This window comes from Nannobrachium achirus (genome assembly GCF_963921795.1).
Source record: "Nannobrachium achirus genome assembly, chromosome: 3".
Lineage (NCBI taxonomy): Eukaryota > Metazoa > Chordata > Actinopteri > Myctophiformes > Myctophidae > Nannobrachium > Nannobrachium achirus.
This window is the reverse complement of record NC_137812.1, coordinates 12,803,458-12,824,818: the sequence shown is the minus strand read 5'-3', so window position 1 is coordinate 12,824,818 and position 21,361 is coordinate 12,803,458. Positions and strand designations below refer to the sequence as shown.

The window sequence follows — 21,361 nt, the reverse complement described above, 5'->3', positions numbered from 1 at the left end:
GGGAGGAAAACTATCGGGGAGAAAAATAGGTATAAATAAAGCACAATAAAACAGTTCTATACTTGTGGGGACATTTGGTCTTTACACGTATACACAAGTTCACAAGTGCACACACACACACACACACACACACACACACACACACACACACACACACACACACACACACACACCCAGTGAGTCACATATGCAGCGTCTCTAATTGCTAGCGTCTTCATTAGGTCTGGCTGTGAGTTATTGTGTTGCCACGGAGCGGAGAAGCCCTTGAAAAGCTATTTAATTAACACCAAACACAAGGATGGGCAGGAAAAGCTAATCTGCTGCTGTAGCCCTGCATGCAAGCACCACTCCACTCCTACACGCACGCACACACACACGCACACGCACGCACATGCACGCACGCACATGCACGCACACACACACTTGCACGCATGCACATGTAGACACTCCCGACATACTATGACCATTAGAAACATTTATTTTCCAGCCCACTGAGCACAGAGGGCGACACGCACACTCACATCTAACTGTGTGTGTGTGTATGTGTGTGTCTGTCTGTGTGTGCGTGTGTGTGCACATGGGCAAGCGTGCGTGATCTTCTGGCATGTTATTTCACCCACTCGCAACAACTCTGTTGATCACTCTAAAACTCATAACCATACAGCAACCACGCTCGCGCACGCACACACGCACGCACACACACACACACACACACACACACACACACACACACACACACACACACACACACACACACACACACACACACACACACAGACCCACGATATGACTGCTTATTGACAACGCCCGGCTACTCGGCGAGAAGGAGGAAATGAAAGGGTGTGGGAGAGAGCAGAGGAATGGAGGACATTACCACACCGTGGTGTTTGGGAGCAGAAAGCAAACAAATGGAAACAATAACGTCTGAGGCGAACAGCAGACTAAACTGATGCTGCGCTGATTTAACTGACAACAAATTACCCAGTTTGTGTGCCAGCATTATTATATAGTCTGCACTCTCGGACGTTAGGCTGCCACGTGACCACATTAACTGAAGAGCGGGTTTTATTTTTTTTTACCACCAATGGGACGGGAAGATTTAAAGAAGATTTGTTTTTTGGGGCTTTTATGCCTTTATTAGATAGGACAGTAGACTGACAGGAAATGGGGAGAGAGATGGGGAGTGACACGCGGCAAATGTCGTCCGGATCGGGAATCGAACCGGCGACACTGCCAGGCATCCATGCCTATGTGGCAATGCCTATATGGTATGCACCTGGACCAGTAGGCCAGCGGGCGCCCCGGGAACCCCTATTTGAAACTATACTTTTCAGGACAGGAAGGCTTTTTGGGTTTCTTGTTACAATGTACAGCATATAGCAACATATCGCCCCTGTCGGGCAGAAACCTGATATCTCCTAGTTTCAAATTTGCACGATTTTTCATGAAGTAAAGCCCTGCTTCATCATACAAGACTGTCTCACAAAACTAGTGAAAATAGCAGATCTACAAGCACACAACGTCTTGTGGGTGCGAGGGATTGTCTATTTTCACTGTTTTAAACATTATTTTAAATGATGACCGAACGGTTTTGGACATACAGTACAAGGTTTCCACCCGACAACAGCATTTTTTTTAATGAATATTTGATGTTTTTTCAGAATACTTAAAGTTATACCATGTAACTTTTTTTATAAAACAAATCTTAAAATGGTCCTAACTGTTAAATCGCTAAAGTTTTAGAACCCCCACTCCGTTATTTTCAGCTTCAAAAGCCTTCTCTTTATATGTTTTCTATGAGCCGTGAGGGGGGGAGAATTTCGCGGCAAAATGACGTCATCATACTACCGGCCAATCACAGCGAGGGTTATACACTGCCGGCCAATCACAGCGCATCTTGGAGTGGGGTCGCTAGGGCGGCCATATTTGTAGTCTCCCGTGTGTCTCTCTACTCGAGTGCACAGTGAAGCGTGGGTGAAGGAGTGTATCTCCGGAATGGCTGAACGCACAGGAACCAGGTACCCCTCAAAAGATAGATCTCGGCGAGGTGGAGGCAGACGCGGGGGTGTGAGAACCGAAAAACGGCCGAAAGACGCGGACACGACCGAGGTTTGCTATAGAGCTACTGACCACAAGTTGAGCAACTTACACAGTATAGCTTTAAATCAGGATTTTAGAAGGCGTTTTTAGAATCAGCCTCAGTCCTAAATGTGTCAAACTCTGTTATGGTTAAGCGGAGTCGCTCAGGGCTCTATCCTAGTGAATCTGTTTTCTTTTATTGTGGGGGAAAACTTTAACTGAAAATAGCAGATCGACAAACGTGACAATCTCAACGATATACAGTGAAAATACGGCTTGTGATGCGTCAGGTTGTGTCCTTGTAGATTGGCCATGTTCACTATTCCTTAATTAGACTTTTCACTTCCCTATACTGGCCTGGGTGAACAACGCATAGCTTGAAGATCGGCTTTTAGTGCGCAAATATTTAGTGCAGCGCAAAAGCTATGCCTATGTCCCGCCTCCCTTCAGAGATAGAAGCCTGGCTAGACTGAGAAGCGAACTGACAAAACAAATCCATGGAACACAGCGTAGCAGGCTGGCACCCAGGCTATTGGTTTCGTGCTAAATGCGGGTTTCTACAAAGATACGCTCCATCCATCCATCCATCCATCCATCCATCCATCCATCCATCTTCAATCGCTTATCCGGAATCAGGTCGCAGGGGTAACAGTTCCAACTGAGACTTCCAGATTTCCTTATCCCGAGCAACTTCCTCCACTCCCTCAGGGAGTATACCGAGGCGTTCCCAAGCCAGTTTGGATATATAGTCCTTCCATCTGGTCTTCGGTCTGCCACAGGGTCTCCTCCCAGTGGGACGTGCATCGAGGACCTTCCTAGGATAAGGCGCTCGGGGGACATCCGTACTAGATGCCCGAACCACCTAAGCTGACTCCTCCATTCTCCATAAAAATGTTAAAGGCAAAACAGGGAAAGAAAATTGTGTGTGGGGAAAAAAGCGCATTTGCAGGGCATTTGCAGGAAAAGCGCATTAAAGCCCGAAGACTTTAAACGGCACATCTGTGCAGCAGCAAAAAACAAACAAATAAACAAAGACAGGAATTGAGCAAATTGCATTTACGGTGGCATACAGCGTACATCCAGAGAGCACAGCTCAAGGGGAACACAGAGACAGAGAGAGAAGGAGCGAACGGGAGAGAGAGAATGTCAGCAGTTATTCAGCACAGATGACCCCAGAGAATAAGGTCACGGAGGAGAGGAGAGGAGGAATAAAACGGTACCTTGAGAGAAGAGCATGTTGTGATGGATCCATTAGCGGGCTTCCAAAGGCCCATTATAAAAGCAGCAGAGAGCCAGGAGCCTGCGAGCTCCCAGAGGAGAGCCATCTGCTTTATTATAGGCCCTGATGATGATGATGCTGCTGCTGCCGTGAATGCCTTAACCAAGATGCCTTAACTCGCCTGTTCGTTCGGTGGAAAACTTTGTAATAAGCTAACAGAGCTTGTAGATGGTAGGGCATTAACGAAAAGGTCGACAAGTCGAATCAGTTGACTTCATTACACAAGTCGACTCCCACCAGAGAAAGTCGAAAGTCGAAGTTGAAAAAAAAATCTATTGTCAAAATAGCCGATCTACATGCTCACAACGCCTCACAACAATTTCTGCCTCCATATATTTGACAATTTGATCAATGTTTAATTTTCATTTTAGGGGTATTAAAAAGTCCTTAAATTGGCACTTTAGAAATGTGCAGATACCCTCTACATAAACTTTATGTTGGTTTGTTTACAGTTGAGTGAGAAACATTAAGTTAATCATCTGGGGAGCCCCCAAAATAATTGGGTGGTTGTATGTGATGTGACGACGTCATCAAACGATAAAGTCGACTTCAACTCAACTTTTTACTGAGTCGAGTCGACTTGCAAAAATCACAAGTCGTTAATGCCCTAGTAGATGGGATATTTTCACTACTTTTGGGCAACACTTTAACACAGATGTGAGGTTTCTTCCCCAACCAAGCAATAGCGACTTTCAGCTCCGACGGCTACGGCAGACGGCAATCGCAACCGGCAATGGATCAGCGCTCGATAGATAAACCTGCTCGCCGTCACAGCCGTCCCTACAACTGCAGAAGCTCCCTTTCCACGTAGCGGCTACAACGTCTGCTGCATAGACGCGTCGCCATGGGAACCAAAGAGTTCGGTAAAAGGGGTGGGACCCCGTCGCCGACGGCTGTTTGCTTAGCGATTTTGACTGCTACGGCGATTGTATCATAGCAGCCGTACTCCGTCTGGCGTAGTGGCATTGCTGTCCTGAAAATCGTGGTTGCTTAAAGTCCCTAATGATGAGCAGACAGATTCCTATAGCTAAGTCACAGCAGTATACAGTACGGTCTGTAAGCCCTTTGGGTCCTGACTGGCCTGCCCTGTTGATTCAAGCTTTGATCAGTCTAGTAAAAAAAAAAAAGTAATGAATTCACTGGATTTAGAAGACATTTTCGGTGATTTCTTCAGTTCTCAATGACACTGCACAGTAAAATCCATGGTGGTAATGTGACTCCCATTGTGTACTGCGGAAACCAACTGGAGTTCCATTGACACTGAGGATTTCCCTGTGTGTGTGTATGTGCTGTATAGAGCCATGCTGTTCCATTATCCATGCTCCACTATGGTATGGAGTGGACTGTATTGTTAACTAGAGTAATGCATCATAACATGCCATATTATGGCTGCTGGTCGGGTGGAAAACCCTTTTTAAATGATTACACGTTAGAAAAACATCTTTGTGTGATGGAACGTTTTTCGTTGCATTAACCACTCAAACCCTAGCATCCCTATTCGGAGGAGAACTATAGCAAAACAAGCTTTTAGGTCGTAATTTTCACTGCCTTTGTGCCACAGTCTGACAAAAGTAGGGGATGCATTTACTCTCTCTGTCTGTCTCTCTCTCTCTCTTTCTCTCTCTAAATGCACACCTGTTGATTCAAGCTTTGATCAGTCTAGTAAAAAAAAGTAATGAATTCACTGTGATTTCTTTTCTTTTGTGTTTGTCACGTTCCTGAGCTGATAATTTGATGACCAGCGGTTTTCTCCGGTAGGAGACTCCTCCTGGTCATCAAATGATCTGTCAATCTTCATGGCTCTTGAAGCGCGAACACAAACTCAATGCAGACATTAAGGAGTTAATGAACTGTGTAGTAGTGCCAGGAAAAGTCAAACAACGTTTCTATAGTTCCTCTTTTGCTCGCTCACTCATGGATGCATTGTTAGGCAGTGGTGTAAAGCAACTAAGTACATTTACTTAAAGGGGGCGGGACACCGGCCGAAATTTAACATTATGATACAGTAGGTCACGTGGTCTTTCTTCAAACGGTCTGAAAAGGAGGCGGGGCCGTATCAGTTATTAGTGAATGTATACTTGTGTTGTTGTTAGCTGGTAGCGCCGCACCGCACGGCTATTTTCAAGAGCTATTGTGTGTGTGTACACACACACACACACACACACACACACACACACACACACACACACACACACACAGGCTACCACAGACTTCAGTCCTCCGGAGCTCCGGTGAAGCACTGGAGCACTTTTTAGCAGAGATGGCTGCTAAAAAGTGGTCCGGAGCTCCGGTGAAGCACTGTCTGGAGCACTTTTTAGCAGAGATGGCTGCTAAAAAGTGGTCTGTGCTGCGGAGGACCCTCGTTCTAATCTCTGACACCTTTTTGTTAGAAGACTTGTACCCTGTACGCGGTTAGGGGGGATTCTATAGCAGATTATATCAATTTTTTACCCCTAGAACTGCTTGTTTTAAAATTCGTTTTATGAATTGTCGCATTTTCTCCTCCCACAGTTCTGTTGGGGTTGTTTCACTAGATAATACTCAGCGCTCAACTCCGCCCCCTCCCGTCATATTACCCAATCAAATTAATTTAATTCAGTTACTGTACAGAAAGTACTACTTTCAGTACAGTAACTACAATAAATTAATTTGATTGGGTAATTTAACATGGGGGTACATGACATCATTAAAAAAATTGGCTAATTTGATAGCCATAATTAGCTGTTTTGGCCGTGTCACGCCCACTTTAAGTACTGTACTACCGGTAAGTACAATTGTCAGGTAATTGTGCTTCACTTGAGTATTTCCGAATTCCAATCCATCTAAGATCCAAATATTGTACTTTTTCTCCACTACATTGATTTGAAAACTTTAGTTACTAGAGATATTAAATTAATTATAATATTCTGAAACATACATAAACAGCGTTAGCCCTATTTTATAGATGCGACACACTGTAAGCTTGTAGATCTGCTATTTTAAAACATTTTGTACTTGTACTTTGAGCACATTTTAATGCCGACACTTTCATACTTTTACTCAAGTATAATTTAGAATTCCGGACTTTACTTGTAACAGAGAAATTCGATGTTGCAGTTGCAGTATTGTAACCTGACTTGCGTCAGATGGTGGCAGTAGTACGTAGGCTACCGCCCTACTTTACCATCTGAGATCTCTCGGGGGGAGTTGATAACGCTCGTAAAGCCCCGGGCCGGACCAATCAGCGGCAGCTACGGGTGGGCTCTTAGCGGCTCTGAGCCAATAGAGTCTGATTGCAGACCACGTGGATGCAGACAGGCCAATATGAGTGGTTGGAGTTGGCACTCCCAGACTGTGAAAGAGAGACGGCCACATCCAATCACCTGCTAAAGAATTTGAAAAAATGGCTGCCCGAGAGGTCCCAGATGATGGTAAAGCAGAGCGGTATGCAGCCAGGCATACGCACTGCTGCCATTATCTGGCGCAGTCAGGTTAGCAGTATTGATACTTATACTTAAGCAAAAACAATTGAGTACTTCTTTTCACTAATGTTGCTAGGTGGAGAGTTTGTGGTCGTCCGATATAATGTGCACTGTCAAAGCTAAAGAACGCCCAGTTCACCATAGAGTAGGTACAACCATATCACACAAAGACAGCACTGTTCCACTGAATATAGACCATTCAGGTGTGTCATCATCATCATCCTTAGACATTGTCACAACGGCTAATTACAGTTGAAATGACAATTCACAGTAATATGATCATGACAATAACGACCTGATAGATAATAGTTACAGAATCATTGTCACTAGCTCATCTGCTGCCATTTAACAATACCTTCGTACTCCCACCTGCCATAAGTCTCCATAGACTTCCATGTAATTCATAGTGCACGGATCATGCACACCCATGCCTAGATCATGCACCACGTGTGTCCACATTGCTCACAGCTTTCAAACAAAAAAATCCGAATGGAAATCCGTTCAGGCATTCATGAGATAACAGCCATTATGTTTTCCTAAAATGTAAACAAAGATGGCTGCCATGCTTGAAAGATGGGGTTGCTATGGGGGTTAGACATGCGATTTCGCGATTGCTATCATGCCTACAACATTTTTTGGGGTCAAAATTTAAAAAAAAAAAAAAAAAAATTGAAAAAATAAAATAAAAAAAATAATAATTTCCGGGATTTACGGGCTTGGCAGGGAGGTACAATGGGATTTTTCCGGGATTTTCGGGCTTGGCAGCAAATGAGCTAGCATGGATGGCATGTACAACTGAAAGGTTTTTCCTTTTGGGAGCACATGCACACTCAAGGCCAACGAGACATGCTGCTGTCTGGAGAGTGGAAACCCTTTCAAATGCTTGTGTGCGTAGGGCTGTCACAATTATTACATAATCGTCTAATCGTGATTATTGGACATTATCGCAATTATTTTGTCATAATCGTCAATGTTGAAAAATTTCTGAAATAGTGGAAATAGCAGATCTACAAGCTCACAACGCGTCGCATCGCGAGTTATTTTTTAATAATAATAATAATTGTATATTTAGGTTATGTGTCATATATACCATGTATAACTTCAAAGCCTAAAAGCCAAACAGAAATGTAATTATCAACGACAAAAACACAATTAAATCGTTAATCGCCAATTATTTGAGTGACAATTAATTGTCATGTAAAATGTCATATCGTGACAGCCCTATGTGTGCGTGTGTGCGTGCGTGCGCGCGCGTGCATGCGTGTGTGTGTGAGAGAGAGAAACTTTAACCATTATTTCTTTATACTTTGGCTATTCAAAAATAGCAGATATACAAGCTCATAGCGTTGCACCGAGTGCTGCGCTATGAGCTTGTAGATCTGCTATTTTTTTAAGCCATTTCTTTTACTCAAATCTTTGCTTCTGGGGGGTCCCTGGAACAGAATATTTTGAGATGGGGTCCGCGGTCAAATACATATCATTCTAGGGGTCCTTGACATTAAAAACTTTGAGCACCACAGAAAACCAGGATTCCAGGACCTAACATTTTTAGGTGATTTTTTCAGTTCTCAATGACTTAAAGCTATACTGTGTAAGTTGCTAAACTAGTGGTCAGTAGCGGTATTGCTTTTTTCGCCCGTTTTTCGCCCGGAGTCGTCGCGGACCACAGCCGCGGACCACCGGAGCGGCGCCGCAAACCACCGCGACGATACGAATCCGTGGTAGAACGTAATTTTCAGGCCAGGATTTGGGGATTAAGAGGTTCCTTCACCATGGTAAACACTGTAGCTGAGGGAAGCTACTTCCTGAAGATACTGCAGATACGCCTGTTATTGGCCGGTAGTGTACCATGTGTTTATGATCCGCGATATGATTTGCCAACGTATACACAACGTGTATACGTTATATTGCCGCAAAATTCTCCCCCCCTCACGGCTCATAGAAAACATATAAAGAGAAGGCTTTAGAAACTGAAATTAACGGAGTGGGGGTTCTAAAACTTTAGCGATTTAACAGTTAGGACAATTTTAAGATTTGTTTTATAAAAAATGTTACATGGTATAACTTTAAACACTGCACAGTGAAATCCATGGTGGTAATGTAACTCCCATTGTGTCCTGCGGGAACCAACTGGAGTTCCATTGACACTGAGGATTTCCCTGTGTGTGTATGTGCTGTATAGAGCCATGCTGTTCCATTATCCATGCTCCACTATGGTATGGAGTGGACTGTATTGTTAACTAGAGTAATGCATCATAACATGTCATATTATGGTTGCTGCTCGGGTGGAAAACCCTTTTTAAATGATTACACGTTAGAAAAAACATCTTTGTGTGATGGAACGTTTTTCGTTGCATTAACCACTCGAACCCTAATATCCCTGTTCGACGGAAAACTATAGCAACAACAAACAAAACAAAAAAATAGCTTGTAGATTGTTTATTTTCACTATTTTTGTCTTGGATGACCAAAGCAGGGGATGCATTTACTCTCTGTATCTTTAGTAGAAGTAGTAGAATAGTCGTAGAAGCTTTATTTGTCATTGTAACATTACAGTACAAGCACAGGCACAGTTACATTGTTAACGATCAACTCATTTCCAAGTACAGTACAGGTACAAGTACAGACACAGTTACAACGAAATCTTTCTCTGTCTCTCTGTCTCTCTGTCTCTGTCCCTCTCTCTGTCCCCCTCTCTCTCTCTCTCTCTCTCTCTCTCTCTCTCTCTCTCTCTCTCTCTCTCTCTCTCTCTCTCTAAATGCACACCACCAGGTCCCACGGTGACAATTATCCCCAGAATGGAGAGGAGCATTTAGCTCCTTTTTAGTCCTCAGCTATATCCAGACCTGTGCAGCGCCTAGAGCGTGACCATGGCCCTGTGCGTGTGCACACCTGCGTGCATGCGCGGAGGGATAGACATGTGCAATATTGAGAAAGTATGGGTGTGTGTGTGTGTGTGTGTGTGTGTGTGTGTGTGTGTGTGTGTGTGTGTGTGTGTGTGTGTGTGTGTGTGTGTGTGTGTGTGTGTGTGTGTGTGTGTGTGTGTGTGTGTGTGTGTGTGTGTGTGTGTGCGTGCGTGCGTGCGTGCGTGCGTGCGTGCGTGCGTGCGTCCGGCCGTCCGTCCGTCCGTCCGGCCGTCCGTCCGTCCGTCCGTCCGTCCAGTTAGCAGTAGCAGCCGGCAAGGCCCAGTGCTGAATAATTGAAGCTATGCTCAGTCTCTTCTCTATCAGAGAGAGAGAGAGAGAGACAGAATGAGGTGGGAGAGAGAAAAATAGAGGAGTGCGATGATGGAGAGAACGGAACGGCCAGACGGGCCGAGGAGGAGGAGAAGACAAACGGAGTGAAGAGAGGAGAGGAAAAGAAGAAGTGCAGACAGACAAGCCTGCCGCGGAGACAGATTACATGTATGAACAAACAGGACGAGGAGAGAGAGAGAGAGAGAGAGAGAGAGAGAGAGAGAGAGAGAGAGAGAGAGAGAGAGAGAGAGAGAGAGAGAGAGAGAGAGAGAGAGAGAGAGAGAGAGAGCGCAGAGAAATGCTGACCACAGTGAGTGACCAGTAACAAGACGGATGCTTGATCATCAGCCCCGACCAGAGAGAGAGAGAGAGAGAGAGAGAGAGAGTGAGAGTGAGAGTGAGAGACAGAGAGACAGAGAGAGAGACAGAGCAGTCAACAGAAAGGCTGACCCAGGGTGGTGTGTAGCAAGACAAATGATGCATCATTAGGCCTGTGTGTCTGCCACACACACACACACACACACACACACACACACACACACACACACACACACACACACACACACACACACACACACACACACACACACACACACACACACACACTAGTCCTGCAAGGCCCACTGTCGCTTTTTGGATACATTTATATTTGATAAAAACAACTAGTTTAAATAATTTGTTTTCCTGTTCTTTTCTCACCTAAACATCACCATTGGATTCTATTGTTTAGTATTGCGATGCCATTGGCCAGGATATTTGCATATAAATTCCCCCCACAGCGGCTGACATTCACACAACTTCAAGAGTCCAGGGCCTTGAATTTGGTCCCCATCCAGGCCCATGCATTTGGGTCTCCATCCAGAATCAATGGGGGTAAATTTACTATAATACATTTTTTGTCTTAGGTATGCGACAAATACAATTCTTTTTTTTATTGAACTCAATTCTCCATGGCGTGACTAATCAATAGGAAAAAAAAGTCGTTTTGGGGGGAACTACTCCTTTAATGTCCATTCGTCTCTGTGCATCTGCATCATGTTTAGCTGCCCCTTTTTTGGGTTTACCTTATTGAAGTATTATAAGTTTGAGTTCAACCGATCACTTTGTCCGCTTTTGGGTCCTACTCTACACGACTCCGGACAATCAGGTGTGAATCCCTTTCCGCGTGCATTTTCACTCCAAAAAAAGCTGCAACCAAATGAAAGGATGACGATAAAAAATGCATGAAGTGTGGCAAAATGAGAGACGGGGTGGAGAGTAGAACAACCACACAACATTTATCAATATCTGTATGCATTAAAGTTTGAAAGATGCTGAGACGGTGAACAAACTTGCGGCCCGATGAAAAATGCATGCGAGCAACCACGCCTGGAAATGTCAGGCACACATCGGAGTGTGCTTTCCTTTTCTACAAGCGTTTGTTGTCGGCGCTGCTTCTTAGGGTCTCCAAAACAAACATGATGACATGGTTTCATGGACACTTAGGGTGTTTCATCAGCACTTTGGTTCGAACGAGCGCTGGCCTGTTGGTCTTACTAAGCACTGTCCAGCGATAAGGTTTACTACCAGTACCAGCACAGCACAGCACAGCACAGCACAGCACAGCACAGCACAGCACAGCACAGCACAGCAGGGTCTCTCAAAGTGGGTGCCAATACTTTAATTGCGACCGTAGGGAGCAGTTAGTATGAAAACCTCTGCCTCATGTCAGTGAGTCAGTCAGCCACGCTCTATATACAGATTGAACTCTTCTGTACTTACTGATCTTTTCCTGAAAATGTCCTGCAAATGCACTTTGTCCACAGGTTTCTTTACCTGTTTTGCCTTTACATTTTTTTTGTATGTCGTCGTTGTCGGGTGGAAACCTTATATGTCCAAAACCGTTTGTTGTGCATTTTTCATTTTAAAAATGATCTAAACTAGTGAAAACAGCAGATCTACAAGCACACAACTTGGGGATACGAGGTTTCCGCCCGACAACGACGATATGGTCATATTGTGTCAGTCTCATGATGACCAGTGTGGTTCCCGCGACGCGAGTCACACTTGCAAATTAATTCCGTCCTCATCCCTTTTATGCCCATATATGGGTGGCAATTTCCACCCCCTGATGACCCAAATGATGCCCCTGATTACTGGGGTGACCTGAAAAAAAGAAAAAGAAAGTTTGAGAAACACTGCAGTACAGTCCAACACACATACACACACACACACACACACACACACACACACACACACACACACACACACACACACACACACACACACACACACACACACACACACACACATCCTGACAGCCAGAAAGAGACAAGCACACAGAACCAGGCACTGGGCCTCTGGCCTGCAGAGAAAAAAGACAAGGGCACATATAGAAACAACATGCACACAAACATGCACTGTATGTGTATGTGTGTGCACCGTGGCTAAACCCTCGCACTTATCTTACCACTGCAGATGCATACACACACACACACACACACACACACACACACACACACACACACACACACACACACACACACACACACACACACACACACACACACTATTGTTTAACAACTTGAACAGTGTAACTGTGCCATTATAATGGTTTCCGCCAGCCCTGTAAATTCTGCCCGAGGCAGTGTGTGTGTGTGTGTGTGTGTGTGTGTGTGTGTGTGTGTGTGTGTGTGTGTGTGTGTGTGTGTGTGTGTGTGTGTGTGTGTGTGTGTGTGTGTGTGTGTGTGTGTGTGTGTGTGTGTGTGTGTGTGTGTGTGTGTGTAGTGTTAATTAAAGCGGGTCTGTTGGAGCTGAAAGGTCAGCGAGTGCTTCAAGACAAGGAGTAGATAAACAACAGTTGCACTCGCACACGCACACACACGCACGCACGCACGCACGCACGCACGCACACACACGTGCACACGTGCACACTAACAGTCACATGGAGCCTGTAATACCCTAGACACCTAGTAGTACAGTATGTGTGCATGCATGTCTATAGTGTGTAGGCTATAAGTATGTATTTATGTATACGTATGCATGTACTGTATGTATGAGTGTGTGTACTGCATTTATATGTGTACTGTGTGTGTGTGCGTGTGCGTGAGAGAGCGAGGGAGAGAGGGAGAGAGTGTGAGTAGTATGTACTGCATGCATTCTATGAATGTGTATACATTATACAGAAGTGCCATTTCAGAACTTAGTTACAGATCTTTCCCTGAAAGTCCCCTGAAAAGCCACAGTTTTCCGTGGCTGATTAGCCGGTCATTGCTCTGACGTCCCGTTAGTCCGACCCCTGGAGAATGCTAACCTGGTGAAATGCTACCCCAACCCTAAACCTAACCCTAACTAACGTCAGACTAATGAGATGTCGGACTTATGGGCAGTCCCCGATTAGCAGTAGTTTGAATTTACACCATTTTGCACCTGTCAAATGTCCCACCTAAGTAAACCTACATAGTTACTTCACACCACTGTACATGTACAGGGGTGGCATTGGCTCATGGGTAGAGACACCGCCATTAGAAAATCAGAGGGGTACCGAAGGGTTCCCAGTTCGATTCCCAGGCTCCCCCAGATTTAGTGTCGAATAGTCCCTGAGCAAGACTCTGAACCCCTAGTTGCTGCCTTGCATGGTTTCCTCCGGTGAATGTGTGTGTGAATGGGTGAATGTAATGCACATCTCTGTAAAATCTTGGATGAAGGCGCTTTACAAATGCACCATTTACCATGTATTTACATGTGTATGTATATAAACTACGTTGACCATGACCCTGACCTGCGTCCTCAGAACGTGCTGTCAGAGAAGGTGGAGCAGATGATGGAGTGGTCCTCCATGTGTTAACATGATGTTAACCTGTCTCCTCCATACAGAAGGTGGAGCAGATGATGGAGTCAGTGGTCCTCCATGTGTTAACATGATGTTAACCTGTCTCCATACAGAACGTGCTGTCAGAGAAGGTGGAGCAGATGATGGAGTGGTCCTCCAGGCGCTCTGTGGTGCGCATGAACGGAGACAAGTTCCGCCGCTTCGTCAAGGCTCCGCCCCGGAACTACTCCGTCATCGTCATGTTCACCGCGCTGCAGCCGCAGAGGCAGTGCTCCGTCTGCAGGTGAGCGCACGAAATCCCACGATTTTGTAACCCATTTTTTTCACCCAGTGCCAAGCTGTAATCCTGGGCGCTTCTCTCCCTCTGCCAACCTGGGGAGAGCAACGAACCGAGCTTGTGTTTCCTTCAATGCATGAAGAGTGAGCAAGGCACTTCTTATCACCTGCCAGGGGTGGGAGTTTCCCCGATAGGACGTAGTGCGTGGAAAGGAACAAGTTCCTTTCCCCTCCCATCAGGCCAGGGGGAGGCAGTATAGAGACCAGGATTACTGCATGTTTTTTGTGAGGGTAGCCTACACGGGGAGAACATGCAAAGTCCACACAGAAAGGCCCTTTCGCCAACCCCACCTATAGTGTGTGGGAATCGATGACGCGGGGGAGAGAACACGCCCCCCCAGCGCCCACAACGTCCCTGGCGGGAATCAAACCGGAGACCTTTTACAGTAGCTGTGAGGCGACAGCGCTACCGTCTGTGCCACCGTGCCCCCTTCTCCTCCATTCCTCTTCTCCTCTTTTGCCCACTCCTCTCCTCTCCCCTCCTCTCCGTTTACTAACAGCCCATAGTTACACTGTATCACACATTCCTTTCCACACACACGCACACACGCACGCACACACACACACACACACACACACACACACACACACGGACACACGGACACCTTGGTGAATGCATAAGACGGCGTCAACGCGACCAGAGAGTGGTTTCTGCATTGAGATTCGGAACCAAACAGCCCTCCTCTGCCGAACGGGAGGCATTCAGTGCTAGAGTAGAAGAGGCTCCTTGCAGAAAGCCCCACTCACTCAGCCCCATTACACAGTGTGGGCACACAGAGCTGTGGAAGAAGTCTTCCCTGTGTGCACCGCTTTGCATCCCAATGCAGGCTTTAAACCATTACGATCGGGAATCATTTTAACGATTTATTTTATGCTTTAACTATTTTTGAAAAATCCTTTTAAGGTTTTTGAAAAAAAAAAAAAAAAAAAAAAAAAAAAAACGCATGTTTCTATGTCAGTGGTTCTCAAACTTTTTCATGTCAAGGACCCCCAAAATGACATGCATTTGGCCACGGACCCCCATGTCAAAATATGTTGTTCCAGGGACCCGCAGAAGCAGACATTTTAGAGTTACAGAAGTTTGCTTTGAAAAATATGTATTCAAAGATTTGCAAATATTTTCAAGATTAAAAAAAAAAATAGCAGATCTAAGTGCCGCGCTGCGAGCTTGTATATCTGCTATTTTTCAATAGCTAAGATATAAAATAATTCCAGGTTTTAATGGGTTAATATGTAGCAGTTGATTTCATGAATTTGGTAAAAGAAAAGAGAATAGAATTAGCACTTATCTGCACAAAGGCCTCGTGGGACTTAACTAGGAGGGGAAAAGTACGACTGCTCATGTTAATGCAAGATTAAATGTGTTCTGTATTTTTCTTTTTTTTCCCGCCTAAATGTGATCCCTGGTGAAAACTTAGTTTAGTTTTGTTTGGTTTAACCCATTTAGAACGGGTACACATTTTGTGTATCATTATTTTATGCTTTAACTATTGAAAAATAGCAGATATACAAGCTCACAGCGCGGCACCGAGTGCCGCGCTGCGAGCTCGTAGATCTGCTATTTTTGAAAAGTCGTGAACATTAGAATTTTGACCCGATTCTATAAGTGTCTTTTGAATCCTTCTAATTCTAGGCCTAAATGGGTTAATAGTATCAGATAAACTCTGCCGTGGTATTAAAATCATAAGACAATAATTAATGTTGATGCGGCACTTCGTCTCTTGTCAGGTTGGAAACCTCACATGTCCAAAACTGTTACTTTTCAGGATAAAAAAAAAAAAAAAGACCCGCACTCAGCTTGTTCTTTCACACCTGCTTCTTTTCATCATATATTACGCTATGTAAATATGCACATCTTTCCACCTGAGATATGTCACGGAGAAATATCCGTTTCCAGCAGAACAGAACTGACTGAAAACAACTTTACTATACTCGATGTTTAACCGCTTGAACCCCAGTATCCCTATTCTGGGGGGAAGCTTCCCCTAAAAATAGCTGATCTACAAGCATGTGACTCGTTGTGAGCTTGTAGGTCTGCTAATTTTTGGTGAAGAGAGTTGGAAAAAGAACTCATCAAGTGCAAATCAGGTCTGTTTTACTAAGCATAGTGAAAGCAGGGGCATAGTTCTGCCGATTTAAAATGACTCCAATAGGGAAGTAAAACTTCCTAGTATGATTGGCCGCTTGTTGCGCTGTTTTCCCCCCCGGCCGATCGCAAAAAGAATTGTGCTCTATTGGATCCCATTCATTTCCCCCTTTCGTTTTCTAACCTTAATTAACATTTTCATGAATACTGTATGGTTCCTATCGCTAGTTAAAAATTGCCTTTCTATCACCATCATATTCGTTTTGTCGAAATGTGGTCCAATTTATTTTAAAATAAATGATAGTTGCGGGGGGGTGGCCAACTAAACTGATACCAGCCGGCTGTGTTCTTCTTCGTGTGCTGTATTTCGGGAGGCTCCAACCACATTCTCCCATGTATTCCTGCGGTTGCACGTGACCGTTGGCTACCAATAGTATTTCTGATGCCTTTACATTCCAAGGGGTAGAAAGGGCCATTTGCGATGCATAGAAACCAATGGCTTCGCATCGTCCATATTTTTCTACAGTCTATGAGTGAAAGTGATGTTGATGAATTCCAAATGTTATCAGAGTATTCTGCGGCACCCCTGGAATGGCATCATGGCACCCTAGGGTGCCCGGCAGTCACCCACTTTGGGAAACCCTGGTAGAGATGCTGGACAAAGCCGGCTGCATCGCAGTTGGATTCCAATTATTTATCTGCTGATGTTTATTATAGAAAGCAATGGAGGTGTCCATACTTGTTGGTGGCGTCATCTCCCAAAGCATCATGGGAAATGTAGTTCCTGCATATCTCCGTGTACAGGAGACCGTGATGTGATATAAAACAATGAAAAGACCAATTTCAGAACATACTCCTCAGTGGCGGGGAATGTGTTAAAATGCACATTACACATTGATACATTACTACTGCAGATTGTACTGTCCATCCATCTTCAACCGCTTATCCGGAATCGGGTCGTGGGGGTAACAGTTCCAACTGAGACTTCCAGAGTTACTTATCCTGAGAAATTTCCTCCACTCCCTCTGGGAGTATACCGAGGCGTTCCCAGGCCAGTTTGGCGATATACTCCCTCCATCTGGTCAGAGACTCTTTTTTTTCTTCACAACAGTGCGATTTAGCGACTGCAAAACCGCTCCTGCTGCTCCCATTCTCTGGCTGATCTCCTTCTCCGTCTTCCCCTTTCTCTCACTCGTGAACAAGACCCCGAGATACTTAAACTCCTTCTCCTGGGGTAAAGTCTCATTCCCTACTTGGACTGCACAATCCATCGGTTTCCTGCTGAGAACCATGGCCTCAGATTTAGAGATGCTGATTCTTATCCGGGCTGCTGCACACTCTACTGCGAACCGATCCAGTGAGAGCTGAGGGTCTCGGACCGGCGGAGCCATCAGGACTACGTCATCCTCAAAAAAGAAGTGAAGCAACCCTTTGCTTACCAAGCCTTATACCTTCTCCACCACCACCTCGCCTTGAGATCCTGTCCATGAGAATCACAAACAGGATAGGTGACAAGGCGCAGCCCTGGCGGAGACCAACCAACAACGGAAAAGAATCTGACTTCTTACCGAGCACACGGACATAGCTCTCTCTCGCTTGTGTGAGTTTCAATCAGCCAGGGAAAAAAATATTAATAATAATTTGTGTAATAAAGTGGATTTTCAGATGGGGGAAGCTATCTTCCATTGATCTGTTTAAACGGGGGGGAAAAAAGAAAAGAAATGCCAGCACTGTACGTTTACTGTAAAATGTCTTACATCTGAAAAAAAAAAAAAAAACCTGAAAGAGATTGTGTCGTGTGTGTGTGTGTGTGGTCAGCCCAGCGTGTTAAAAAAATAAAAAAGCTTTCACCATTATCTCCTGATTAGTGGGCCGTTTCACTACATATGAAATTGATTTATTTTGGGGCGGGGAAATCAATAACACCATGCTGGAAAAACCCACTGTTGTATGGCTTTGATGGAGTAGGGGCGAACATAAAGATATAAGAAAAGAAGACAATGCTCAGATGCTGACACAGCAGGCATGCATTGTATCACCGCTGGCGGGCAGAAACCCCGTATCTCCATAGTTCAACTTTTATTAGTATGGTTGCCCATAGCAACCAGACTCGTTCAACTTTATTATTCTTTATCGAATAACCCCACAAGTTTGCTGGACTACTTGTCGCACAGTTTTGGCGGCACACACTCGAATCATTTGTCAAATCGACCGGCTTCATTGGGAATCGTGCGCTTGCATTTTGCTAAGACATACGTTGTTGTTGAGAAAAAATGTATTAGTGATTAATGATCCCCATTTACTTGAAAGGGGGAAAATTGGCAACCACACTTTCTGGTGTTATTATTACTAGTTAGTGTGTCCACTACCGTTGTTCTCAGTCATGGCTGCCAGGTCCCACCTGATGTTGTGTGGGAGTTGTGACTGCTTCAGACCGTACTGAATGACTGCTAGTTTACACAATGACTTCAGACTAGGACTCAAGTCTAAGATGTACAGTTCATTGCGTGTGGGGTCTCCTCCAAAGAGGACAGTACGATCTCCCACCATGCAACAGCACATGTTTGTCATCTCGCGATTGCCTTTTCCCTTGGGCTCAACCAGCTTCCAGTTGAGAGTTTCTGGATTGAATTTCCACAGCTTATGGCCCCTGCTGAGGCTAACAAATATGTACAGCTCTCCATTGTAGGCAAAGGCTGAATGACAACTGGGTCGTCTTGGGATACGCCGTCCAGAAGGCGTGCTCAGCCAGCAGTTGGTCTCAGTGTCAAACACTCTTATTTTGTTGTTGTGGCTGCCCCCATAGCCCACCCCACCAAATACAAACATCTTGGTTCCGAAGATGGTGGCGGAGTGACCTTCTGAAACAGGTGGTGGAGTGCCTCTGGTGTTAATTAACGACCAGACCATTATTGTGGTGTCCATCTTGTAGATGCCATTAGTGTATTGTCCAGGCATCTGGTAGTCGTGTCCAGATATCTGTACGCTGTATCCTAGATGGATGTATCCTCCATGGATATACATGAGCTTCCCCAAGACACAGGCTGAGTGACACCACCTCCCCTCTGGAACAGTCCCTGACACCTTGGCCTTCAACCACCTGTGGGCGTCAACATCAAATGCATAAACAATGTTGCATTGTGGAAAGCCCCCCCAGATGTAAACGATATCTTGTATCAGTACAGCTGTGTGGCCCCAGGGCTTGGAGGGAACCTCAACAGGATGTTCTCTTCTTCCAGTCGTCACTGCAGGCAACTTCCTCCAGCGCAAAGACACTGTGTTGAAGATAAGGACGTCAATCGGATCCCTGAAATTACTGTGACCGTAGATTCCAAAGAAGTAAACCTTGGATCCCACAGGAACAGCAGCATTACTGAGATTTGTCGGTCCGTCTTTCAGACATGTGGTCCACCTCAACATTTCACATACGGACGATGGCGAACAAAAGCAGCCTCCTAAAGTGTTGTTGAATACACAGCTATTTGTGTTTTCTGCCACTTATACACAGGCACAGTACTGGCCTCCAATTGCTGATGTCATGTTGATGACTTCAGTCTTGTCCAATTATGGAGTTCCACCCGGCCTGGCGCAGATGTGCGCTCGACTGAGCACATACAGTATTTCTAGTTAGTCTGTGTTTACGTCATCCAATGGGAAAATCTTAAAAAAAGAAAAAAGAAAAAAAAAACACAAGGTGACGTCATCCAATGGGAAAACCATAGACATTATGATGTCACGTGAAACTTGACCAATCATGGAGATTGGCCCCAGCTGTCCACTTCAGCACCACTGACAGCTATCCACTTCAGCACCATGGACAGCTATACACTTCAGCACCATGGACAGCTGTCCACTTCAGCACCATGGACAGCTATCCACTTCAGCACCACGGACAGCTGTCCACTTCAGCACCACTGACAGCTATCCTCTTCAGCACCACTGACAGCTATCCTCTTCAGCACCACGGACAGCTATCCACTTCAGCACCACGGACAGCTGTCCACTTCAGCACCACAGACATCTATCCTTTTCAGCACCACGGACAGCTGTCCACTTCAGCACCACAGACAGCTATCCTCTTCAGCACCACATAGCTATACGAGTATCTGACCAGACTGTCCAGTTCAATATGTCATTGTTTGGTGAGGTTTAAGCTTGAGGATTGGTCAAGCTTCACATGACATTTCGGCAATCCAGGCTATAAATATACGGGTAAGGCATAAACGGGTAAGGACTATCTTTCTATAAATGACGCAAATCTATGTCCCAGTGTGTGTGTGTGTGTGTGTGTGTGTGTGTGTGTGTGTGTGTGTGTGTGTGTGTGTGTGTGTGTGTGTCCGATAAGCTTGTGGATTGGTGAGCTCTCTCTCTCTCTCTCTCTCTCTGACCGGATGTCTTGTCCCTGCCCCTCCAGAGCTGTCCTTTGTCTCTTCATGTCCATCTGTTTGTCTTAAGTGGTTTCCCCGCACGTTTTAACAAAGGGATCGGCACCACTTCACGTCAAGCTGCAGTGCCAGATGCATTAGTTAATGTCTGTTGCTCTCTCCTTCTCGCTCACTCACACTCAATAACACTCACTCTGCATTCTGTGTCCGTCTGTTTGAGTGTTTCTCTCTCTCTCTCTCTCCTTCCTTATGTGTCATTGCATTGTCATCTCACCCTCTCACTGTATCTCTGTCTCTGTCTCTGTCTCTCTCTCTCTCTCTCTCTCTCTCTCTCTCTCTCTCTGCCGTTTCAAGTCTTCAGGCTTCACTGTTCTTTTCCTGAAAACTTCCTTCAAATGCAATGTTTCCACAGGTTTCTTTCCCTGTTTTGCCTTTCACAATTGTATGGAGAATTGAACATATTTTTGCAGAAACTCACAAATGGCAAGAAGCCACTCCATTCCCATTGAAAAGCAAAATCCACCTTCATAGGTAGTTTTAAACTAGATTTAAAGTCAGAGAAGGTCATAAAAATTGTAAAAATAGCTGATCTACAAGCTCAATGTTCTGCCAATCCAATGGAAATCTGCTGTATTGCCAATGGCAGGATGTGTGAAGTTTTGAAATGGCACGTCTGTATTAATTCATT

General features: G+C 45.1%; 1 protein-coding gene across 1 annotated transcript in view; it reads left to right on the top strand.

Moving 5' to 3' along the window:
* tusc3 (tumor suppressor candidate 3) overlaps positions 1 to 21,361 on the top strand; it is a 196,024-nt gene that overhangs the window by 74,596 nt on the left and 100,067 nt on the right. The window contains exon 2 of the mRNA XM_080721868.1: positions 13,980 to 14,149. Within this exon, the coding sequence (XP_080577994.1) occupies positions 13,980 to 14,149 (170 nt within the window). The remainder of the gene's footprint in view (positions 1 to 13,979; positions 14,150 to 21,361) is intronic.